Source organism: Rhea pennata, chromosome 9 (assembly GCF_028389875.1).
Source record: "Rhea pennata isolate bPtePen1 chromosome 9, bPtePen1.pri, whole genome shotgun sequence".
NCBI classification, from domain to species: Eukaryota; Metazoa; Chordata; class Aves; order Rheiformes; family Rheidae; genus Rhea; species Rhea pennata.
In genome coordinates this window covers 7,757,377-7,784,795 of record NC_084671.1, presented here as the reverse complement: position 1 = coordinate 7,784,795, position 27,419 = coordinate 7,757,377, and the positions used below count along the sequence as shown (strand labels likewise).

The window sequence follows — 27,419 nt, the reverse complement described above, 5'->3', positions numbered from 1 at the left end:
AATTCCTTTGGAACCTACTTGGAATCTACCATTGAAAAAAGAGTTGTACAGGAAGTTATGGTTAAATATCAGTAACCACAGAGTCTGCTTCTGAGACAGTACTTATTCGGTGCTTTCTGACACTATTGCTCCCAAGTTTTAAAGCAGGAAAGGGGCTTGTGTTCAGATTCAATAACGACCGGTGCATAGAAAATCCCAATATGCACAGTTTAATTGAATTTTGTCCATCATTTTAGAATCCTAGGGGTTAACAGCACTTGTAGAAGATCTGAAATTGCTCCTTCTAATTTAACAGATAATCATGTAAATCACACACCAATGAGCCAATGAACGCTTCAGTTTATATCCAAACACGTATTCTAAGTCAGTCAGTATTTTCAAAATCATCGTTAACTATTACTATGTTCATAATCCTACACAGACACCAAAACAATAAAACTTAGAGCACTTTGAAGCACACTACTATTTAGACATTTCTTGATTTACAGTCCAGAAAGAAATACATAATGCATAAATTGGAGCCTATTCAGTGTGCAGTATATACCCACCTGTAGTGCAGGGGAACAGCGTGCTCTCCTCTCCCAATGCGTGCATAGATTGTCAAATTTATGTCAGCACATGGAGAAAGAAAATGGAGTCTGAATCTGATGCAAAGTCATCAAAAAAAAAAAAAAAAAAATCCAGAATGGAAAATTGTCACGTGGTCTTTAAGACCAGGATTCACTTTGCCTATTAAGGAAAATTCAAATATCCCTAAAGCTTTAAAATGATGATTTAATTAAAACAAATCATCCAGTTTTTAAAGTTGTTTGGTATCTTACTGATGGGGATCATTAACCTCAACAGGCAGTTTAAGACACAAGTTAAATGTGTGTTAAAATTCCTTGTCCAATGGATAAACGGAGAGATCAGAAATGGTAAACTGAGAGCATCAACTTATTTCTCAAACTATACACAGGGTATGTATAGTTTGAGTCCAACAGGGTATGTAACAAGAATAGAAAAACTAAGTTGTTCAAGTAGGCCCCTGAACTAGACATGTTCTCCCTCCTGAATGGAAGAAGAGATTTGCTTTTGGATACACTTCAGCAAAGGGAAAGGTGTTCACAGATCCTCTGAGCACTCCAGTCATTCACCTGACTAACACATTCCAATGTAGCACAATACGAAACGATCTAAAATACATTATCGTGGAGGGACAGAGGCCGGCATGGGAGAAATTGCCCGATTTACTGAACTGCAAAGACGAATTTCAAAATACAACAAATAATAAAAAATCTTCCTGTGAGAACTGGGAACAGAGATAAGATGTTTTACATCAGTCTTGGTTTGAGACAAGGTTGTTTTATAAACGACTTCTGACCAGTCCACCTCTCCCTAATTAGAATGGATAACAAGCAACACTGTATCGTGATGTTCTGGCCTGGTATTTTTCCATTTCAGTCTGAAGTAGTTCAAAAATCTGTTTAAGTTTGGTTGATGCCTTAGAAAAAGATTTTTCAAGCATGTAAGTTTGACATATTTGGAAATATACTTTGCAAAATAGCAATAGCTAACTCAACTCTGAGTTTTTTCAGATTTGTGTCCAAAAATCCATAGAAATCTAAAGTCAAGTCTTATTTCTGCTTATTTGTTTAATCATCCTAAAGGATCAAATGGCAGTTTAATTGTTCCATTAAACTGAGAATCTTATTGTAAGTGCAGTAATTTAACCGGTGAACTTACAGACTAACAGAAGTCTGATCTTCATAATGTAATTTTCTTTCATTAGATCCTTTTCCTTACTTAGAACTCATCTCTATCTGCTAATAAGCTTCAAAATCCAACTCCTGCTTACTGATGCAAATGAAAAGAAAAGGAAAATTCATGTTTTGGCCCAGGTTTACTCAACATTTGTTATTTTTCGCACAATTGTTTTCTTGAAACATTTTTACAAAATTACTGCGTCATTCTATTTATAAAATACTGTTAAGTGATTTTTATTTTATTTAAGGCTGCAGCGCCTTGTATGATACTGCCTTTTAAACATATAGCTCTGTCTAGGATGTCTCCATACAAATTTCATTTTTAATGTTGATAAACGTATGCTTGAATCAACCCAACAATGTGACTAAAACCCAGCTGGATAGCAATTATTTCCTTTCCAACAAACTCACCTAGCAGATCTGCTATCAGATAGGTGCAAGAAGTGAAAGTCAGAACAAATTCAAGGTTGCTAATTCTTTCTTAAGAGAATTGCAAAAAATCGTTTCTTCTGGAGGAAACATGCACTTAAGACTAGATAAATAGTAGCTAGACCCATCTAGTAATTAGACCTATGCTAGAAAATTACCTGGCAAAAATTCTGCATGGTGATTCCCCAGTAAAAATTCTCTACAATTAAGCCAGGAAGGAATTAAGAATATTTGTTAAATATAAGTCTTCCTCAGCATTTTACATTCTACTACTTGTTTTTTCCATATCTTTTCTTTTGCTTAATAAAAGCATTCTAACAGTGAGTTTGGCCATGGGACTACGAAACAGAGGTGTCTCGATAAAAAACTTTAACAAACTCTTCACTATTCAGTATGGCATAGAGTGATTTTCAAGACAGTAAATTTTGCCTAGAATAGGTTTTCTCCGTAAAAACTAATAAAACAATCCCTTAGCTGCCTCAAGCATATATGATAATCACACATCACGATGAAGAAAATGAGATGATCCAGGGCAAATAACCTGTGCAGCTGATGACCTTCTTACAATTTTCGTGCATATACAAGGTACTGTGCATACCTTACCCTGGGACTTGTGTTAGTACCGAAATTTTAAAATTCACCCTATTAAAAAGACTGTTTTAGTTTCAATGGAGCATTTCATATTCCAAGTCTCATACAATATTTATAAGTTTTATTCCAACTATGATATAAGCAATTGTAAATGTCAGCTATGCCTTTTCAACAGGAAAGGTGAGGTAAAGTGAAAATGCACCATTCTGTATTTGGAAATGAAGCCATTTAGACCACTCTTTTAAATATAAAAAGTCAATACATGCTCCCAGTGCTTCTCCATAGGAGGCATTTTGCCCCTAAACCCATACATTTTATTTTACAGTCATAAGGAAAAGCACTGCTTACATCACTCTCTAAAACTGCGCTCATTACAACCACACAGACTCTTTTTTAAATACTTCACTACAAAACCTGGAACTGTCTAAGACTATCACAGAGAACTAAGGACATAGCTTTAAGGGCAGTTTTTTAAATCACAACACACTGAACTTCACTGCCAAGTGCAATTTATGCTTTGCACAAATTAAGAAGCTGGGAGTGGAAGGGCAAATGGTTTTCAAAGAAAAAGATGCATTAACTAATAATGCCTTAAACATCTTGTGACATCTCTGTAGACAAAAGAAAAAATTGCAAGTGTTACTTCACTCAAGAGAAAACCATCCCACTTTATTGTATTTTCTATTCTTTGTCCTTTCCCCCGTATGAATCATGATGAATCATCTGAGCTATTTGTTTAGTTGTTAAATAAATAAAATTGCAAGCACAAGTGACTCAAGAGCCTGTATGCTGTTGATCGCTGAATTATAGTGTTGAATTTCATTACATTTGCTAAATTTAACTGTTTTTTATTCGAAAACAAGGTACATCAAATAGATTCTTATTTTTACAAATGGATTGAATACAATAGCCTTTCCCTATGTAACTCTTATGAAAGGTAATACTAGAGATTTAACATTTTTAAATCATGTTTGTGCCTTCTGGTATCAATGTACTTGCCCAGGCATACTTAAAGATGAACGACTGGGCACTGAAAAATCAGGAGTTTAAGGCATGGCACTCACTTTCCACAAATGTGTGTGAACATGCGTTTGTGTGTGAGCGAGAGGAAAAATTGCTTCAGGTTTGGATTACCTTGGGCAATCAAGATTGGCTAGAGTGTGTTGTCATATTCACTAGGAGGATTTTTCATGCTGTGCAAAACTGGGACGATCAGCCCTGGCAGTGGAAAATCTGAATGTGAAAGCTTTGTACCCTAAAGGAGGCAGAAACACAAATCCACAGATCTCCTCAGCGCAACGAATATGTTGCCATCAGCTTGAATTTTGCTGCCCTGATTACTACCGGCCAAAGCAAACCAATTTGTTGTTGCTACAACAAGCCTCTTTTCAGAGAGGCTGTCATGCTGCTAAAAAGACATGCTGTACCCTATTATAATGCATGCCAATATAGAAGAAGTTATTGATGCCACAGTACAGAGCTCATGAACCATACATAGGCCACTGATACAGAACAGGTGCCTATACTTACTCTTCAGTACCAAATGCTTTATCCATGGCAAATGTATTTTTCTATGTTGCTTTAAGGCTTGATGGAAGGTTTGCCAGTACTAATACATAATATCCTTGAAAGGACACTGAAGAGATGTCAGTCTCCTGAAAAAGTAGGTATTTTCATCATTATGGTCTTGTATGATAAGTAACTGCTGAATTTTTCACCTTTACAGGAGTCAAGAATTATGAGCGGAGACAATGAGAGGGAAACTCACTGAACATTACAGACAGCTGCAGAAGTAATTCTGAAAAGCACCATACACCCCCCAAGAAATATGGTCAAGTAAAAATGATCCCAAGCTGAAGACTAGCAGATAGCTGTAGGCAATGAGTTTGAGGCCATCAAACAAATGACAAAAATATGTCATATTTCTGCGTTGATTTAAGAACTGAAAGTTCAGACTGATGTTTTGAAATGCACAGGTTGAGCCAGGGCTTTGGAAAATCATGCAAACCTTCACAGAAACCGCTTATCATAAAACAGAATATTTGTTAACTTCCACTAACATTGCCTGCTATCACAAGTACTTTAGCTACTGTAACATCTGTAAAACTTGAATCCGCTCTGGGGAGAAGAAAGGGCCTAACTGATGGGAATATAAATCCAACTGGCACTGAGGAAACAGAAGAGCTCTAAATCATGGCTGGAGCTTATCTAATTTGTTCAGCAGCTTCACCGACCTGTGACGAAATCCATGACTTGGGAATCTTAACACAAGGGCCTGGTGCTACTTCAACGACAACCTAAGGCTGGGGCAACAGAGCCATTTTGGAAAGTCCGCAGTGCCTACTTGGGTCGAGTTTTAATAATGAAACCGTGTCAGCTTCTGTAGCTAACAGCAGCTAAGTGACAGACATGGCTAGCATCACAGCTGGTTACCTTTCTCTTTGCAAACTGCATGTTGAACTTGTTATTGCTGAGTCAGTCAGGTGCAAAGCTAGAGAGAGGCTTTTGATCCATAACGAGATGCTTTAACACCTCTGTCATCAATCCCCTGAGCTTGCTGTAAAACACTAAATTTTAATGAGGCTCAATTCCATGCAAGATAGACTCCAAGGAGGAAGTCCAATCTGCACAGAGCTAAAAGCATTCAGCTGACAATATGAATATGTTTTGAATAAAAATGCTTACAGGTAACGCAACCATTTGTATCATTCACATACTGGATTTGATGTCTTGTCTGCTCCAGATCTCAGAAGATAAATTGAGTTTTTATAGTATGCAAGGCTTAGCAAGATATTCTTGTATTTGATTCAAGTTGCAGTGTATCTTGACTTTAAATGTATTAAAGGCACAAACACTGCACAACTGTAGCTTGTAGTAAAGGAGAATAATCTTTTTAACTGTCACCTATTTACAAATCTAATAAATAAAAATCACATCTGTGATCAGACACATCCTAGCAGATAGATACTGTAAGATACTATTTTGTGCTACTACTACACTTTCCATTCTAAATTTTCAAAGTACTTAAAACATTAAGCCATATAAAATCCCTGTGTGTAAATAGCTACGAATAACTGTCATACTAGCACGCAAAAAGTTACGATTTGCTGAAGATCATGCAGTAAGCACATAACCAAGACACTAGGAAGAAATCTAAATCTTCTCATTCTGGATGTGTGTTATCACCAGATAATCTGTCTGCTCTGTTCTTAATAGCCTGAATAGCCCAGGGAGTCGGATTTCAATCTCAGAACCCAACTCATGACATTTAGGACCCCCAAGGTTTTCTGTTAAACATCAGACCATCAGCAGATGCACAAAAGGAAATGTATCTCCAGCCACAACCCTTCTTTGCAGGTAAACCCCAAAGCAGTAGCTTGTCTTTGTGGGGTGCAAGTGAAGGAGAGAGCATACCTTGCTTAACAGTTGCTCCCCTAATCTTTCTGAGGAATAGGCCTCAGGCCAGATATAAACATGTCATGGATGACAGTTCCCTAAAATCTGCCATTCAGCTGAAACTGAATTTAGTAAATTGTTTATAAAGTGCTGAATAACTTCAAGTCCTCTTGAACTTAACAGGTGCTAAGGACACCTAGCACATTATGAACTGAGTCCTTTGAAAGCATATATAAATGAAATATAAATAAATATTACAAGATACACTCATACTTACGTGAGGATGTCTAGAAAAGCACAAGACTGCAAACCAAATACTCAAGTATTTGAGATATAACTACATAAAATGCAAGAAAGTCCAACAGACAATAAAATCAATGGGAAAATTCTTTTTGAAAGGCCTCAGCACACTATAGGCATTTTTTTTTTTTTTTTTTGAGACATAATCACAGATGAAGAAAAAACAACATAGCTTTATCTGGGTTAAAATAAATCACATACTTTCCCATTGCCAGGGCCTAGCAGCAACACGCTTTGGAGCATGCTTTGAAATTTCATGGATTACGGGGAAAGGCGATGGCAACAATGACAGCATCTTGTCAGGATGTGCCTTTGGCCATTTTTGGTTTGCTCATTTCTCATCAAACTATCAGCTTCTGAAGTACCTCAGTTTGCACACATCCAAGGAATTGTGTTAGAGTTTGGCAGCTAAATTTGCAAAAGATTTAATCTCCTGGTACCAAGCTGCTCATACGCTCTCCACATCCAGCCTACTTTCGACTAGTCACTGAGAAAAGGGAAGGAGAGTTAATCTCATTTGAATGCACTGAGATATGAGGTAGCTGTATGAGAAAAGGGGTAGAATGGGAGGAGGAAGACGGATGATACTGAATGGGAGGGAGACACAGATGAATGAAATGGGACAGTGTGAGAACCTGGATGTCCCCTCCCTCACTAGCCCTCAGGATTGAAGTTAAAAAGACAATTCTCTTCATAAAAACCTTCGTAGGAAGGCTTACTGCTCTGCAGTCTGGGTACTAGCAGAGACCATCGCAATGACCTACAAAGTAAGTTCCTCCCAACGTATCAGTTACTACCAACTGTATTAAAGAAGAAAAAACAAGCACAGCCATGAGCTACAAAACAAATGTACCACTGTACCCTTTGAACTGTGTCAATCTTAAGCTGCTTAAATTCAGGGCTATAGGCTTAATAAAGCACTGTTCTCAATATAGTACAAAAAGACTGTACAATACTTTTTCTTTTATCATGAACTCCCCCAAAAGCCCCCAAAAGCCCCAAGACAAAACAGAGAGCCAGAAATGAACAAATAAAATAGTAGTAATGGCTCTACAATCTTGGTGGAACCCTTTCATATCACACTCTTCATCCTACACCCAGCAAATAAGGCCAAACAGAGAACACATTCCTCTAACAAAAATTACCTTTAAGACTGTTCTGAACTTCTAGTGCGATGTCGAGGGCATTAAACGGCAAAACTGGTTCACTGGCAATTCGCAAAGTCACTTGTGCTGTCAGCTGAAAAAAATACATATATAAAAAGAAAAACACAGAAGAGTCATATAATATCTAACAGATTTAATACCCAGCACTTCTTTTGGAACCGCACATACTTTTATTACAGTAGATTTTCACAGAAAGCTGGGCAAAATCCCATAAGCGCATCTATTTGGGAAGGAGTATGACTTAAACCTCTATTACAACATAAACAAGTAAAAAAGAATTATGATTTATGACTACACACAAGAATTAAGTGCAAGGGTTTTTCCTTTGTCTTGTGATACTGACGGGCTTCAGGTTCCCTTTTTCAAATAAAACATCTTTTCTTTCTAAAAATAGGAACAATGTTTATTGGTTTCCCTAGGTTTCTTTTTTATTCAGCAAATTTTGAGATTTTGATTCAAAATACATGTAAGAACATAAACATACATACATGTACACCCATACACACACACACACGCACACACTCTTTAATGTGAAACCCTTGGCTAAGAATCATATGGCTAAAAGCTAAGGGACCTGAAAACCTACCACCTTTTGAAGAGATAAGTGACAACTTGACACAAACTGATATCCAACCTCCAAATGGGGCAAAACAAATTCTCTCAGTAATTTTCAGCGAGAACTTCCCAAATGAGCGGAAGGGAACTCACTCCACGCCAGGCTACACATTAGCATGCCATGAAACTCAATGGCATGAATGCTTCTTTTCAGCAGTCACAGAGATGAGACCAAGGACTGACTGGCCTGGGCATTTTTTCCCCCTTCCAGAGGAAAGACTCTCCAGCTCAAACCTCAGAAACGTTTCAGGGGCTGCGTACAGAAATGTGCTTTTCTGCTATACTACAGCTAGCCTGTGATTAAACGGAGTATTTCAGTCTCCAGGCTGCCAAGTCCATCACTGTTCATGGGAGCTATAGAAACACACTGACAAAAACATGCAAGAAACTCTCATTCATCTCCTGCGTACCTTGATATTGCAAAAAGAAAAAAATAGCTGCAGGGCTATACTCTAAAATGGAACGACGGCTGCAGGTAGTGTTGATCATGCTGATAAAAATGTGGACTGAATAGAATCATATTGTACAATACTTCCCAAGGTGTTAGAGGGGTTAGAATAATATCTATCCTTCAAAGCCATAAGAGATTTGCTCTGCTGAAAGTAGCATTTTAATTCTACAATACAAAGCAGCGGGGAAAGACAACAGTGCTAAGTGATATTAAAAACAATAGTACAGCAATTGAAAAGGAAAACCCCCTTCTGGGAAAGCAGATGAAGACGAGGTAATATCAAAAATACAAGTTTCCTGGAGAAAGATTAATAGAACCCCAACACACTTTCAAGAAAGCATGAAAAGAAATACTTTTTTTAACCTGGCCACTGACTGATTTGAGTACGGAGACTAAAGGAGCATGCTATGAATCCGACTGCAACCTACATTTAAACAGAGACCTATTGTTAAACTATTAATATTTAAACCTAGAGAATAAAATACTGCAAGAGGCGAGGAGGAAAAGAATGACCGTATTCAGTAGGAGAAAAAAAGTAGGAATGAATGAGGATATGTCAAGAATGTGACCACGAAAAGTAAAGAACTAAGAGTGCACTTGGAGGAAGATGAAAAATACTCTGTTTGGACATCCATGTTAAAATATTACACACTAACCTCCTATGACTTTTCTCCAAACATCTTAACAGCATAGGACACTAATGCTTGAAGGCCATTGCATTTGCTGTCAGTGCTTATACACAGAAAAGTCTATGAGCTGGAAAGCACTGGAAAACATCGTTCTTTGGGGTATCAGAGAGGTGCCACGGAAGCAGAGAGATGAAAATTGTTAGGGCCAACAGGGATATGCAGGAACCCACATCCAGAACGGGCAATGTATAACCCAGCCATAAGCAACAGGCTCTAAATGACCTAACGCCCTGCGTAATCCTTCCTTGTCCTTACACCGAACTCCTTCAGGATGTAATCGCCCAAAATATTAACGATCTGTAAATTGCTGTGGAAGAACAACTATAGAATCACAGAATCATAGAATCAGTAAGGTTGGAAGGGACCTCTGGAGATCATCTAGTCCAATCTCCTAAATAATATCCTATTAAAGAAAAGGGAGTCCAAACACAAGGAAAACTATTATGTCACATTAAATATTTTAACTCATCTCTGACTCCCAATTTCTATTTAAAAAAAAAATCAGTACATCTGAATGATATTTATTTACACTTGGCTTCAATACACTTTGAGTATTTATACGCTGTTACTGATTCTTTTTAATCTGTTACTGCAATGTTTAAGAATGGAAAAGTACAGATTTTTTTTTTTTCTGATGCATCAAAAGGGTATTAAAGAAGAGAATACCAGTCAGCATCCTTCTTTTTCATCATCTCCTATAGGATCAGGCTTTTGCTGTTAGTTTTTCCTTTTATTTCTGTTTTCTCAAGAATTTTTATTTTGCTTTTTGGCTACAAAAGACCGGTATTTTTTAATCTTATCCATTCAAATACATCTCAAACTCTCAAAACCCTACAACTGAAGCATTTTGGAAACCTTATAATGTCAGTGTATATACTACTATAGACATTTGTATGCTAGTTAACAAGTAACAGGGTTGTTCATTAAATCACATGCTTTGTAGTTTAACCTGGAAGAAATCAATCACATAAAGGAAACCTCAGAGCATTGACTTGAACAAAGTAATAACGCTGCAGAAACATCTATCAAACCCACGTAACACAGCAAGACAGAAAAGGCCACTGATTTCTTTATAAAGTATATATATTTGGATATACTGTTTTCCTGAGTATACGCTGAATATACATGAGAAATAAAGATAAGCTTCTACTCCCTTTTACCCTTTCAAAAACGGTTCAGCCCAACTATTAAATCATTAAAGGTAAGAATAATTTAGGAAAGAGTAAAGAGGACGTTTTTCTCATACACTGAAATGTTAAAGCAACATAGTTGATTCCACTCCCATACTGAATTGTTTGTAACATTAATGACAACTTCTCAAATAACATTTATGCACAACAATATACACACAATACACACAGTAACTGATCCAACATATGCAAAATTATCCAGTCTAAAGAAAAATGTTATAGTTCAAATGCTAATTGGTTTGGAAATGCTTTTCTTTTACAATTTTAAATGAAAAAATAATGGAGCTCATTGCCATTGCTCTTGACTTTGGGAAGGTATTCTCCACTAAACTGTTTTTAGTGAGATTCCAATTATTTCTGAGATAAATATTAATATAAAACATAATGATAATTGCAGAATTATACAGCATTTGCAAAATAAATCTGAATATTCAAAATAGATTTAAATTAATTAACTATGCAAGGTAACATTTGTTTTAATCTTTTACCTTACAGTTGAAACATCATTATAGGAAGGAAATAACAATTAACCCTGCCTTTATTTCTTTGATCAGATCTTTTTCAGATATTTTTTCCACTATCAAAAGCCAAAAAAGCCCTTCCAAAAAATGCTGTGATTAAAAGACAATTCAGTATCACACGATGCAGCTCAGGACTGCTTCCTCCTCCAAAGTATTATAACCTGCTGACTTAGGAGTTATTTCTTCTTGCGATTCTACCCAACTTAAAAACCTAAATTCACTTTAAGCTCAGCTGTCAGGGACAACATGTAGCTCTGCATTATGCCTAGAAAACTGTATGGTCATAAAATAAAAACTGGATTGTTTATGTATGTACACATGCTGCACCTATGTCTTCCACTACAAATGAGAAAATCTACTTAAAATGGTGCGTGTATGTGTGGTGGCGGCGGTGGTGGGGTTATCACACAGAATGTTTTTCTCTCAATACGTCACACCTGTTTTGTCAGTGCATTAAGTAGTCTGCATGGCAACTTGCTTCTTCAAGTATCTAAAATGTCTATCTAACAGCTCAGAGCATTTTAATTAGTATGTATAATTAAAAAAAATCTGAATGCTAAAAATCCAGGATTTGAAAAACTTCAAGGCTTCACTCAGCCAAGAGTTTTTTGCACAGATTTGGTTGTGCTTTTGGGGGATGCTACTATGTCTTGCAGAGTACGTCTTGCAGAGACGCATCTTAAATGTTACGCAGTTTTGACGGACAATGCAAGGATGACAACCTGTCTTCCACTCTATCATACGATCAGAAACTTGCAAGATGAAGAAAATGAAAACATATTTATTGGATATGATGGTATGAAAATATTATGTATGACAGAGATCAGTCTGCCAGAATAAACAACAGTATATGGTATGCAGGCAGCTTCTTTAACAAAAAAGTTCACATGCTGGTTTTTTTTCCCCCCTCCAGAGAAATTTGGAATGGTGCACTAAATCTAGGCTCTGTGCTATGCAAATCTCAGTGGGTGCAAGCGCTCAACCTGTCCTTGCAATAGCTTAGGACATTGCGAGTTACATTAAGAGGGCTAAATTCTAAACAGACATCTCAGAACCGTTTACACGCAAAGTTACAAACAAAATTAACTTCAAAACTCAGGTAAACTGCCATGTTTATGCTTTTGTGAACACCGCTCTTCAGCAGTGCTGTACTCCAAAATTTTACCTGTTCAAGTGACTTAGAAAGAGATCCTTGAAGCTGGAATTGTGCCCTGGTAAAACCTTTGCATTTCAACCCACATACTTCTGCGACATACCTCTTATTCTTTCCTGCACTGTATTGTTTTCAGATTTTTATATTATTGTATTTGATGTATATTAAAAACACTTCATCTTTCTGATATCTGTGCACTTTCAGCATACCGCAACAGCTGATCAACTAAAAGCACAAAAATTCGTATCAGAGAGCAGGTAATGTAATGCTATCTGCTGTAGTGAGGTAGTGTAGGGAATCTTACACACACGGGTCTACTGCACTACCCACAACCACGCGCACTGTGGGCACACAAGGTATTCAATAACTGCAACTGCAAACGCAATAATAATTATCATTCCCCATCCTCTCCACCCTTCAAACTTGTTTTGAATTTTCTTTCTGCTTTTTTCTTTCAGAATTCAGAATTTCTGTATACTTCCTTCTTCTTCCCCCCCTTTTTTTTTTTTTTTTTTTTTTAACAGTAAGCATGAGAAATGCATATTTTTTTAATGAAATACAATTCCCAAGCAGTAACATGACTTTAGCACCTGGTATTATGAGACGAAGGACAGCAATCGTGAGACTCAGAAAAAAATAATGAGCATCTTTGGCATCTCAATGTACTTTAAAAATTTTTCCTGTATAATCAAGTTTCACAGTTGTTATTATTATTATTATACTAATCACAATAAAAATTTAACGGACTTTCCTGAGGATGTACCAGAACAGGTCAAGGCAGGAGCATGAGAAAACTATCACTTCTTTGACCTTCTATTTCTCTGAAGTACCACAGGAATGTTCTCCTGATTAGCTAAAAGAAACAGAATAGAAATCTGGCCATATACCCATAAACATCTTTGTTTTGAACAAAAGCTGTCAACTTTACAAAATTCAGAACTTTGAACTCAGGAAATTCAGAAAGTTAAGCAATTCCATCGGTGGCTTTCTGTCCCTATTCAAACCTACCTCAGGACAAGGGCTGTATTTGGATATCGGATGTTTAGTTCAACACATTGCACTTTAGGTCAGTAGATGGCTCTCTGAGAAAGAGTACAATGATGCTACAGTAGGGGAACTAGAGCATAATAATTCCCAACAGATAGCTGTTTCTGAACACGGAAAGTATGAAAGTTATGAGGTCTTTTAAATATTACAAACACTATTTCAAAACCCCCTCCAATCTTTGCATAGGTATTTATTCTCAGTGCAGGAAATAGGGGTTGGGAAGTAAAAGCATCAGCTAACCAAACAGATTCTCCCTCTGTACGTATACTATGCTCAAGAAATGACGTTTAAGTAATTCTATTAAGGTGGTGTGCATTTATACCATATACATGATTGTACACAACTTTTTCTACATAGCTCACGATGAGATTACTCACTGAGAGATTAAGGTCAAAAGTATTCTCGAATGTTCAGTGATTGATTTGTTTAAAGCCTAAGCCCACTTAGTAATACAGAGCATAGAAGGCACTGAAAGTACTTTTCCTATAGATTTCATTTACAGCTGGCAGAGCTCACTTCTGAGCCTTAAATCACACAAAAAAGAAACTTTTCTGAACTTTGTCTTCTACGTACATCTTGAAATTCCTGCATTTTAAATTATATATAAAGTATACAAAAATATATATTTCATGTATATTTTAATATACTTGTGTTAATCTACTAATACATGGACATTTACACATCCATAACTTAAACTGTATACTTTTTTTTAATGAGTCATTATAACCCATGCCTTAGGTTATAACTCCATAAAGGTAGACGGAGCTTAAACTTAGGTAAAACTGTTTCCTTCTGCTCGCTGACACCATCTAGGCAGAAGGCCCCCGAGCGAGGCGCGCGTGAGGCTCCGGAGGAGCCTCCATCCGGCGCCAGGCTGGGCCAGCAAGGCTCCCCTCTCCCGCAGCCCGCACGGGGGCAGCTCCTCACGTGGGAAACGCAGCAGTGCACAAGTGCAATTACAGAGGGAGAGTTTCTAAGGGTTGTATTCTTATTTGTTTCTGCACATAAACAGAAAATGCGTATGCCTGAAATAATGCATGCAGGTAAGCAGCAATAACCTCCGGAAGAGTTTATAATCATTTATTTTGTATTTATGCCTGTCAAATTCTACACTATTCAGGTGCAAAGAAAGTCACAAATGATCCAACTTAAGGACACAAGTTTCAGGCCTCTTGTTTGAAAAAAGAAAAAAAAAAAAAAAAGCTTCTTAGACTTCTCCCTAGTGTGAGTAGCTCCGAGCATGCACAAGAATACATCAGAATGCCCTTCTGCATTAAGAGCGTCAGAAGACCTTGAGTAAAGAGCTCAAACCAAAGGATATATATCTTTACAGCATTACAAACCCTCATACTACATCTTTAAAAAAGAATTTTAGAAGTTTGTTCTTTTTTTTTTTTTTTTTTTTTTTTTTTTTTTTTTTTTTAAATCTCCAACTTTAAAGTCAGGTTGCCTTGGTTACCAATTGCAGGTTTCGAGATTGGTAAACACAGGAAGTTTTGTTTTAAATCTCAATAGTATTCCCATAAACCAAGACACGGTCACTGCACCGAAAAGGACCTTTAAACGCTTCCATTTTCTGAACCCACTTCAGACACAGTAGGAGAAGGGGGAAACTTGTGCGAGACTCTGTAAAGAGGCAAAGTTGACTGCTTGAAGCTGGTTACAGACAGTTCTGAGGAAACAGATTTAGCTATTGCTGGAGTATAAAGGGAAGCACAGAGCAAAATATGAAGCAAAATGTATTTGCACACATCAGAGACAAAGATCTTTAATAACAATGACCACATGCATCTTGCCTAAATCTTTACTACCTTAAACTTTTTTTTCTTTATTTGCATATGTAATGCAGGCAATCTGAGGATAAAACATGCAACCAACTAATGGTGACACTGCAATACAGGTTAAAACAAGAATGTTAGGTGTTTTTCCTGGTTTAAACTGTAAAGTATACTTAAATAAAATGCCATTTTAGCTATCATAACAGACAAGATATATCAGTATAGATTCCTATGTACTGACATGAAAATACATGACACTGATTAACAGCATGGACATATAGTACACAATAGTTCTAGAAATCATCATGCTTTTCAATGCTATTAAAGACTTCAGCTAAGTGGCTACCTGTTACTGAACTCCAACTGACTATATCCTGACTTATGCACGTGTTTCAGACTCAAGTCAGAATGTTAGCTCAACCAACCCTTCTCATTCATGAGGCATACGCATAATAGGATGAGATAATAGACAATTTTGTTAATAATTGCCAGATAGTTGTCTGGGTCCTGCCTGTCTCAAGAATCAGCCAGTAATGAGAAGCAAAAAATATTACAAAAAGAAAAAAGCAACAGTAGAAGTCTGCATTCAATCATCCAGATTTACTAGCGCTTTACAGTAATATAAATCTCAGCTGCCTTACAGTCCTAACTGATCAAAGTATCTCCTCATATGCTCCAAGATACATGCATGACATAAGAATCTTACTGAATCAGGACCACTTCTTGGATCACACATTCAAGGGGATGAAAGTACTTGCCAAATTTCTGTTTGATGTGTAAAGCCAGTTCTCATGCCGAATCCGTAAGACTCAGTTGGCTAACAGTCATCAGAGCAGTGCAATAATAAATCAGCAATAGGAAGCTTCAACCATAGTTTTCAGTTTAGACTTTGATATCATCTTTTTAATCACTCCGCATTTACAGAAATGGATTTGATTTAATTGAACTCATAAAAAGAAGTCTCTAATCACATCTCATCACCACGCAATTATTATTCAAAGGAAACCATATGTACTATTAGGCGCTCTTAATTAAAATAATGCACGTAATCTGCTTCAGTACCTAACAGACGTTCTCTTTGATGTCCATTATTCCTTCTTTTTCTTCCATAATTTTGACAATACATTTTTTGTTCTATTTTCCCTTGTCTATCCCAACTTCATTTATACGCACTTTTTCAATATCAATGATCATGGTGTCTGAGTACTAAGATGCGTTAAGACACTGCTGTCCTTAAGAACTCATTACACAGCAAGACCTTCAAGATGTGGAAGACCAGACTCAGTGTGGAGACTTGTGAGAAGAGGATGAGCGAATGCTATGCCAGGAGCCCTATCCACCAAACTACCCTGCCTTCTGCCTGACTCTGATTTGCAGTTATGAAGCCTTCTGAGAGCCCATTCTGAAAGCAGCACGTATGCCAGACAGCGGTCAGCCCCTACAGAAAGGGTAGCAAGATCTGGGAAGAACCAAGGACAAGAGAAATTGAATCTTGGAGTCGAAGAGCCCAAAGAAAAGCTTCAATAAGGGGTGAAGGCAATGGTTCCTTGCAGATCAGAGGCAGAAACTTGGACTGCCAATTCAGCATAGGAAGCATAAGCATTCGGAAAAGAGCCGTGAGTGCATTAAATATTAAAGCCACCACCTCTCCCTCATCCTTAGCCTCAATTAGACTACAATATTTAATGGTTTTCATAAGAAAAATACTGTTCTGTATTGTTCTACTGCCATCTTTTGTTGCACAGATACGTCAATTTTTCCACTTAGGTCACCCTAATCAGTGAGTGCTCAAGCACTGAAAGTTCATTAAAGATGACAGACTAGCCCTGAGGGAGCGAGACTAGTGAACCACAGTGCTGAGGATCCAAGAGAAGCTGAGAATACCCTGCTGTGTAGTATCTAGCTCACAGAAAAGACCCATAAAGATGAACAACTCTTCAGGGGAGAAATGGATAGATAATATTTGGAGACTGCCCTCAGATGCCCGGATATGAAACACATGTCACGGCAGTACCACAGAGAGAGGCTCAACTTCTCTATTAGCCAATTATTTGAATTAGTGTTACGTTCTGCTCTCGGGACACACTCACGTACTAGTTATCAAGCTAGCAAGGTATTTAAGCTTCTTGCTGGTGACGTAATTCAAAGATGCAATTTCGCTGAATTTTTCAAATGGCTTTTCTTTTTCAAAAGCTTATTAATTCCATTCTGTATAACTGGAATATTCAATCCTTAATGAATACCATGCAAGATACATAGAATAAGCAGTAATCAGTTTACTTGCATTAATAATTCAAAATTTACATCTGAAAAAGAAGAGCAAATACTTACTAAATCATACGTCCTCCTGTAATTAAATAATATAACTTAACAAGAAAAAGTGTGGGGAAGATTGGCTGTTTTATTTTAAGAAGAAAACTTTAATTAAAGACGAATATGTTTGGGACTAAGCAAGCTTCCCTCAGGCTTGGGGATAATGCCAAGTCTGACAAACTCTTTGAGCCTTCGGGAATCTCAGGTCAGTTTGATGAACCCACTGAAGTATTTTATAATTAGCTGGCGTGCTCCTGAGGCTACCGATTTACCTGAAAAGCAAACTTCTTCATCTTTCAAAGCTGTAACTGGAATACAATGGATAAAGACCCAACAAGTAATGTTTCTCACCACAGAATATTTTTATAACTAGGGAGGAAGAAAACTCAGAAGAATGTATTGTACTATAGATTGGCCCTGGAAATTGTAAGGGACATAAACAATAAAACTCTAAAATTATCTGACGATAGAATTGAGATTTATAGCCATGTCCGAGTCATAATAATATTCCTGTTACTAAGATAGTCAAATTACGATGGCTATTTCAATCCACTGCACCCTATCTTTATGTGAGCTCTGTATTAAAACAATAAAGGCTGCAAGATATAATGGCAGCAACAAAGATTAAATAAAGAAGAAAATTTTAAGGACATATAATCTTAAAACACTGCAGAAACTTTTACTACTTGCTCAAATAACAGCAGTTACCATTAAAAAAAATCAATGTTTACCTACAGTGCTGCACCAGAGTTGCTCCAGCTGTTTCCTGTTTTTAAGTATCTTATTAATAATAGTCGTTAGTGTCACCAACAATACACTACAGAAATAATTAAAAAAGACATCCTCTGCTCTAAGAGGCTCATCACCTATATTAAACTTATCTGACAGCATCAAACCAAGAAGCACATGTATGGCATATCAACAGCATACACTACTCGAGACTATCTGACAAGCCTGTTACACCAACAACTGAAAGGTCAGGACTCGCCTCACTGCTAAGCATCATGTTTTTGTCAGCTCCGGGTCTTCCTACCGATTCCATGTCTACAGAAAACCTATTTGTCTCCAGCTTTGGATTAGCTTTCCAGAACAAATCAGTTCACTGGAAGAGATCTCAATATGGGCAGAGAGACCAGGAAACAAGTTCTGCTCCAGTATTCCTAAAGTAAGAGATAGAAAGACAAAGTATTCCCAACGTAAGGAAGAAGATCTGATGATAGTACTGTAGGGAGAAAATGAAAGGGATGTTGTTGTAGAGAATGGAGAGGGGAAGAGATGAGTTTGAAACAGAGGCAAAAGAGGCAGAAAGAAGAAAAATAAGGTGCAATATGCTGCACAACACAAATAGGAGTCTGAGGAACACCTGAAAGAAGAGATAGTAAGATTAAAGGGACAGCTGAGGAAGATCATTTTGGCAGCAACACTATGGATGGATTGCAAGAAGAAAATAGAATTGCGAGCGAAACGTGTCAAGACAAGAGAAGATTAAGATGCAGAAAAGCTGTCTGTCCATGATGCCAAGGGGAAAGGGACAGTTTTTTATTAAATACTTTAGAATGAAAAATGAAAATATATCAATAAATTGATACAAAGGAAAATACTGAAGAATGTCCTTCAGTATACTATAATCAGTGTGTAGTCTACATAATTTCCCCATACGATATAAAATTCCCAAATAAATTGTCCCTCAAACTGAAATATCACATCAGAATTTAAGATATTGATATACAGTGAACAAATCAGTAGGGCTGCTGACATCATCCAGAGCGACATGCATATATGTGTACATGTATGCTTGCATCCATAGATCAAAGAGAAAAATCCATCTCAAAATTCTTCTGTATGTTAAGAAAGAAGATGTAGTTACACTCAGTAGCTAAGAGCAGTAGGTAATAAGCAATAAACACCCTTTAAATTCTCTTTCAAATTCTGAATACTGACCTCTTAAAATATTTGAAAGCCCCCCAAAAAGGAAGCGGCATTCTAAATCTTGTTATGTATGTAATGCTCGTGTAGCAGCACACTTCTTTCTCGTGGATTCTTGGAGTTCCTAAATGCCATTCCTCAAGGGTCGGGTTTGGCACCGCCTCGCGTTTGCTCCAAGAGCTGGGATATGTGGATTTCCACGTCAGCCTATTTGCCAATGCATAAGGCTTCTGAACTGAGAGCAGCAGACACCAGTAGTCGAAGACACAATACCAGATTAGTCTGCAGTAAGATGCTGATTGCGGTAAACAGTTTTTACTTCTAGGCTTGCAATATTCCCCTGTAGAAAAAGTATATCTCCCCAGGACAAAGATGCGTCTTCAGTGGAATTTATTCCTTTTTTTGGTTAGCGTGCTCTGGTAACAACCGACTTTTGCAAAGGAAGAGGGAGAAAAGGCTTAATTCTACCTAAGGCCAGGTACATTTGTAATCATGTACTGCAGTATACGTCAGCGTAGCATGAAACAAAAATACCACAAACATGGGACATGTTAGTGTTTTACAGCCACTCTGCACAAAAGAGATGCCCAAACATTGGCCACTGATGAACCATGTCCACATTGCCTTAGCTTTTGCACATCAGTTTCACCACTGTAGAATTTAGCAAGGAGCTTATTTGTGCAGAATATGACATTAAAAAGAGCCCAGTAGCTATTAGTGATTATTAATCTTCAATTACAATAATAGCCATATTTAACAAAAAAAAAAAAAAAAAAAAAAAAAAGAATAGGCTATGCTGCAAGTCATAAAAAAAAACCTTTTTAATTGTCAGCCCTGCTAGTCTAAATGAGCCTTAGCCCTATTCATTCAGTTATCATTCTGTAGTTTATAATTAAAGAGCTAATATATATCAGAATCCTTTGATCTCAAAATAAAGGATTCTTTCACCACAGAAATTAAGAGCACGTAGTTATAGGAAATTCAAGTTTCCTAGTAAGAATTAAAAGAAACAACCAAAGGTTTGCAATGGAATTGGGGGGGGGGGGGAGGAAATTTGGCTGAATACTAGAAAGAAAAGAAAAATGTGAGTAGTCCTACTGGATTGTGGAACACGCTGGGTAAAGTGACAAAAGCCCTTTCTCTTGGACATTTAAATACAACTCAGGAGAAGAAAAAAAGAAGTGTACTGTGTTGGCAGGGGATGGATTATATGACCTCCAAGGCCTTTAAAGCTAACAAGGACAGGTAATTTGTATATCCTGAAACGTTACTTCAGCCAGCATCAGTGACCATAATGATTCATAGTACCTCATCTATGACATTTTATTTCCATTCTGTTTTCATAATTGGGGGAAAAGATAGTCACTCGTGTGTGATGTCACAAATTATGTCTGAATTAACACAAATAAAAAGAATTATGCCCAGTCGTCCAAACTACGTATATGCATTACACTAACCCCCGAAGGTCAGCAGAACTGTTAACACAGTCTCTTCTCTTGTGGCTTACCGATAAACGGCAGTGTGACTAAAACCTAACCTTAAAAAACAACGGTAACATTTTCCAGAAGTAATTTTGGTTTTTAGTCTTCAAGGAATCTACTTGGGTGGTTTGAGATGTTAACTGGGGTACTGTCCTCCTCAACCCCCGCCCGCCCCCATTACACGTACTACAGAGACGGTAACTAAAAGGGATCAAGTGAGCAACGCAACCAGACTCTGCACAGCTTACCCGCCTGCACCGTTACGCAATGTTCATGCCACATGAAACCCAAACAAACCTTTCACAACCGCAGCGGTAGCAATCTGTCATGAAGAACATTACAAGATCTATTTAGACTTACAGAGTGAAATTTGGGCAGGTAGAACAAGGTCACAGAAATTATTCGACAAAATGAAGATAATGCCTCTGTTCTTCTGAAAAGAGCAATAGCAACAAGGAATTTAATGGAACGACAGGACAAAACCCTGCAATTCTTGATTTCAATCCTGTACAGAAAAGTGTCAACTCACTTCTATCACACTTAAATGACTAGGTTTTCACTTGCATTCTTCCACTTAAGTACAACTCTGGCTCAGGTAGTATGGCCACAGAGCGACTGGAGAATAACCGACCAATCTCTATCCCTTCCTCTTCTGCTTCGCTGCAGTGAAGATAGAAGCAGAACATGAAGGGTACTAAAATTGAAATGAGGGACAACAGTCAGAACTCACATTTAGTTCAGCATACACCATGGTATGTAACACACTCAACGGATTTCCTCAACTGTGCTAGTACCACCCAATTTATATTCTAGATGCCCTTTTCAAAACTTATGGACAACCTAAAACATAAGAAGAGACAATTTAACAGCCTATAGTAATCTCTTCTGTGTAGTATAACAAATCCTCAGTTTATTCAGTCAGAACATCCCCCTACTCCCGTGGCTACTAAACCACCACACAATTCCCTCTCCATTTTTTTCTTAAAATTACGTTAACATTTGAGATTGAAACACCTCTGTCAGTCTAAAGACCTATGCTCAGTCCAAGGAAAAGCTGAGTTCTAAAGTGGAGAGCTCTTCAGGTGAATACATGGCCAAGTGACTCTAGAACAAATGCAGTCATACATAAAAAGGACTATGAACAGGTATGTCCCAAGCCAAAAAAAACCCGCCAAAGTAAACATGGCAGCTGGTACCATTAACAGAAAAAATAAAACAATCCCTCACAATAGATGTTGAAAACGTACTTTTGGTGGAGGATTCTCTGTATAAGAGCCTCTTTTAAATTGTTATTTAAAAATTAAATTTTAAATTGCTCCATTGCTGTTATCTATTTGAATCTCTCGAAAATGCAAGTAATGCACATGCTAATGAAGAGAATCACGTGATTATGCAAGGTATTATATATTTCAATCCTTAGTTTAAGAGTCATTTATACAAATCTAGCAGATAACATGAGACAATGTGAAAGTAGGAAAAAATAAATGGGAATAAGGATATGAAAACTGACTGTTAACAGCTTCTTGATTATAAAGCCTCTTTTTAAGGATGCTTATAAAGCAACCAAAGTGCAACCGAAGAGCCTTACCTAAGTACTGTCAATGAAGAGATACTGCAGTATCCTGAAAGATTTATGAACAGTGTGATACACTGTAGTTAAGCAAATTGAGAGGACAGAGAGTACAATCATGTTGCAATATCTGAAGTGCTATGCTGCCATATTCCTCGAGTATGAAATTAATCTGGAAACACATTTTAGTTTCATGCAGTAAGTGTACTGATTTCAGCTGAGTTTATGCATAATATTGAATTGCCTTTTTCAGTTTGTAGAGTCTGTGTATCCAGCAAATGACCACTGAATTATAGATTACTCTTCTATAGCAGAGAGATGACTGTGACAGTTGACTGTGGTCAGCTATGCCCTTGCTTTGTTCTGAAATGCTAAAGCTCCAAGCAATTCCACTGAAAATCCCTTTTTTCTTGAGGACAACAGAAGCACAGTGATATAAATGGCTTCAAATGAGATACGAGAAAGTCATTTTAGGGCAATTTTTTTTTTCTCCCCTCAGCGGTCTTAAAACCACCAGCTCTACTTCTTTGACTCACCTCAATTCAACCAATTCGAGTTGAGAGTGACAGAACTGGAAGGTTTTTAATGAAATGAAGCATATTTCAGCAGCATAAGTCACAGCTTTTGTACGTGATATCCTGAGCATCTGTATATTCTCCACCTAACAGGAGCAAGCTAGTAAATTGATTTCATTTCATACATGTTCATCATTATCGCAAACTTGCAGTTGAAGCTGAATAGCATCTCACACAAAGACAGCAGAAACAGCAAATACAAATGTAATTTTACTGATTCCTCTATGGTGACACAGTGAAAATTACAGCACGTGGAGAAAGACACAGTGGGCCTATGAATACATGTTTCCTGACACCTTCTGAAAAAAAAAAAAAAAAAAAAACCCACACTCAAGAACCAAAATGTACTCACCAGCATGTCTACTAGTTTTATCAAGCAGTATCTCACCATGTAACAAAATTATCCCTACATGGCTACTGAACAAAATATTTTCATAGACTCAAAAAAACTTAATTCCCAAATCACTGCAAGGACATGGCAAGACTCTCTTGTTCCTGTTTCCTTCTGTCCTCTCAAAAGGCTAGAACAAAGAAATAACATAGCCTGAACTGTGACCAGAAGTAAGTTAGGAGTTTGAATGCACTGAGCAAAACCCCACATGTCCATTTTTGCATTCCTCACTAGACAGGTACTTTTTTATCTGGGTCCTGATCTAATTCTGAAGTATCTCAATGACTGTAAGAATCGCTAAGAGTGAAGACAGAACTATTCATGTACCAAATACACAAGTGTTGATAATCATCATAAAAATGCAGTAATAATCAAAAGTAATCAAAACTCTCAGATTGGCTGTTGTTGCAAGTAATGTGGGCTTTCACTGTTTTTGCACAAACAGAGCATCTGAGCCAGCTGATATCTTCAAACATCAGGCAACCACAGTTATCACCAACGGTTTGCTAACTGTATCAGCGGTTAGTTGCAGTAAGAGAAGCAGACATATACTGCCCGCCACTATACAGAATGCATCATATGCCGTTCAGATTCCAAAGTGTGTTAAAATACCTTACATATATGTATAAAATCATTGAAGTCTAGTGTTTTAGCTCTATTTGTGAATTAGACCTTTGCTCAAGGCTATAGTACTGCACTCAGCACAGCAGTCCATCAACATAAAATCAAAGAAAATAACCATGTTCAAGGCACTCCCTACTCTTCAACATCACTTTCCCCTAGAAAATAGGGCATGTAGAGTTACAGGCAAAAAAGCTCATAAATAGCATTGCTTCACTACTAGTGAATTTATTCTGAACCATGGTATGCACACTAATACTTTGTTATTGGGCTTGTTATTTTAAAAATTTTGTATGTGTTTGTAAGCATTGACCTCTGCTGCTTCTAAAATGTCACCAGGAAAACTTATAAGGAATTTATTGTGGAGATAAATGGAAGATGAGATGTAGATTAACACTAAAACATCCTCTCTTTCTGGACAGGCTGAATGAAGGATATTATTATAGGACAGAGATTTATAGTGCTTGATTTTGGAATTAGAGCTCAGGTTTGAAAAACATGCTCGTGCCTTCTGTTACCTCATTGCAACAGACCTGTCCCAAGGCTGTAGGAACTGCCAATGTTGGAACCTCTGTTCTCTGGCAAGTAGGAAAATAATTTCTCTTGCCAGGATACAACTGCTGAGTAAGTCTAAAGTCGAGCCCTTCCGACTCCCAGGACATGTCTCTTCCAGTAGTATATCTACACTGGCTGGTTCGTATCAGCCAGGATCTTTGAGAGTGCTTCACTCTTCTGGACCGTGGTGTGGAAAACAGGTGGGGGGAGAGTCTAGGAGGAGGCACGAAAAGCAAAAATGTACTTATTCCTGTTACATGCGGAGTTCTTTCAAAACAACAAAAAGAAGTTGCTGAATCTTTCCTCTGACAGCTAGTCAATGAGAGACTGATGATATAATAACTCTAACAGCATGATGAGATAAAAGCATTTGGTGTAGATTCAGCTATTAAACTGTACTAAATATCTTCAGATTTATTTTTGTTTACTTTTGTTTTGCTAAGAAAAGCATTCTGCTCAGAGTATTCTGGCCCTTCCCCACCAAACACAAATTCATTTGAAAATGGCTCAAGAAAAATACAGAAGGAAGATTTTCAAAAAAGAATTACTTAATTCTTTCATTGAAAGTTCACCTTACCTGCTAACTGCATATTGTTATACAGGAAAAACTAAAGTCTTTGAAGTAGGCTGTAATCAAATGCTTTGTAGAGAGATTCTGCCATTTTTTGGCATGGCATTACCATGAGAATATGGGCATATTCTGCCATATTACAAAAATGGATGCTATAATGGTATCACTTTGCTTTCCTTTCTGCTGCTTTTTCACAGCTGTGACAAGAATGTGCCTCTAAAGTGTTTTTCCTATCACAGTACAGAAGAATCCCGTAATATTTCTGTATAGAGCTAATTCCTTCTACATCCGGATTTTAACAGGAATGATCCAATTTTCAGCAGAAAATCAGTGGAACAAGAGCCTTTCAGAAAAATTCAGTGATGCTCTTAACGGAATGACTAACAGAGATATGCCAATGCTGTATTGCAAGTTAAGTATGGTAGGATGTAAAGGGAAATTGTGAGAAGAAATAAATATCTATAATTATGCAGGGGTTAGAAGAAAAAGTCAACCAATAAAAACAGAGAAATTTTGAAGTTTCTCAAGTTTGAAGCTTTGCTGAAGTTTTGAAATAAATAAATTCAATTGTTTCAAAAAAGTTCATCACTTTTGATAAAATCTACTTCATTTTTAATTTACCTAATACTAATTCTTCACATTTAGCTAATCATATGTGGCTTTGATTGATATAGGAGGCCTGTTTGGAATAGCAAAAATGAGCTTACTAATTTAGAATAAAGATATAAATGAAAAGTTTAGAACACAGAGTTTCTAAGATACTCTAGCTCAGAAAGGAACACTTGAGTAAGTATCTGTAACATACTTGATCTGAATTTGAGAAAAAAATTAGCAGTTCTGTCTGATAAACTCTTTTTTACCACTGCCCTCTGAGATTGTCCTGTGGATGGATATTATTTCTAGCAACAGAAGAAGAGAATAAAAATGAAAGCTTCCTACCTTGATGGGGAAAGAGGGGTTAAAAAAAAAAATGGAGATAGACAAGTTTTGATCTCAACTAATATTCTCAACAGTCAGCATTCAGTTCTCCACATTATATATAGTATCTTTTGAGTTACAAGCAAAGTTCTGTATTTTTATATTCTTTTGGAAACCAGGATGCAATGTCACTATGGTTTTGATACTTCAGCATAAAATGAAATTTTCATTCTCTTTGCCTCATTAGGATCTCATGTGAAGCGCCTGTTGGCAGCAAGTTTGTTCAGTTTATGTCAAGAAAAAAGTATGAAAAATACTTATTTTTTTTTCTTAGCTATGCCAATCCAAGTGATTGCACTGGCTGGAACATCAAATTCTGAAGAATACCATTTATGTCACTTAAAGGAGAATCCTTCCGCATCCCCATTTTTCATATTGCTTTTAGATGAGTAGACATCTATGTGAAGGCCCAATCTCCTCCTGCAATTAATTACCTTAAATCAAACCGCACAAACTAAAGATTTTCAGTCAATGATTCCAACATGCATTTCACTTTATATACTACTTTCTTTGCTGAAAAGTACTTTCTTTAGAATCACATTTTCACCACAGATAAAAAGCATTCAAATCTGAATTGGCCAGGGAAAGCAGGGCCTGATAATCAATTGTAAAGCTTTACTTTATTTGACTGTACGAAAATTATTAAAATTCCAAAATTCCAGTAATTTATCTCAGGTTCTTTTGCAAGGCTATGTCGTTTGTATTTGAGTTTACTGCTTTCTCTTCAGTCATGCAGTAAAGATATACTATTCTGATTCATTTTCTTCGATGCAGCTATGTTTTTATTATATTTGTCATGGTAGTTTAACTAAACAGTAAGTTCTGTTCTTTGATTCTAAGTGACATACCTGTTTTAATGTGCTCATATAATTTTACAATCTCTTATTCATTTATAATGTTATCTAAGAATGGCAATTGTTAATACTTGAGATTGCAGGGAGTTTGTGGGGGGTTTTTTTGATCACTTGGGATCAGAGTGCTGCTCTAGCGTCATAAGTTCTTCTTCAAGATTCAGTATTATACAAATAATAGTTAATAATGTCTTCATCTGATATCCTCATATTATTTAATTATGTATTTGTATAGTCTATAATACAGGCCGAGATGACACAATTAATTTCATTTTAATGGACAACAGTTTGTATAAAAACATTCAAAACACATTTTGAAGTCTTTTTCTTCTGCTTTGCCACAAAAAAGAAAAAAAAAACACTCAGAAAATGCTTCTTGTATTTTTTGTATTTGCTAAAACTAGACAATGAACCTCGTTGTTCTGAAACAGTATTTTCTGAAGACTTGTGTTTGAGAAGTATCACAGCTTTTCTCAGTTTACTTCTCCCACAGGTAATAATGACTGCAAGCTATCC

At 36.9% G+C, this 27,419-nt stretch overlaps 1 protein-coding gene across 1 annotated transcript in view; it reads right to left on the bottom strand.

Annotated features, from left to right (window-relative positions):
• Nucleotides 1–27,419, bottom strand: part of NAALADL2 (N-acetylated alpha-linked acidic dipeptidase like 2) — a 358,090-nt gene that overhangs the window by 20,262 nt on the left and 310,409 nt on the right. Inside the window, exon 12 of the mRNA XM_062582696.1 lies at nt 7,607–7,700. Within this exon, the coding sequence (XP_062438680.1) occupies nt 7,607–7,700 (94 nt within the window). The remainder of the gene's footprint in view (nt 1–7,606; nt 7,701–27,419) is intronic.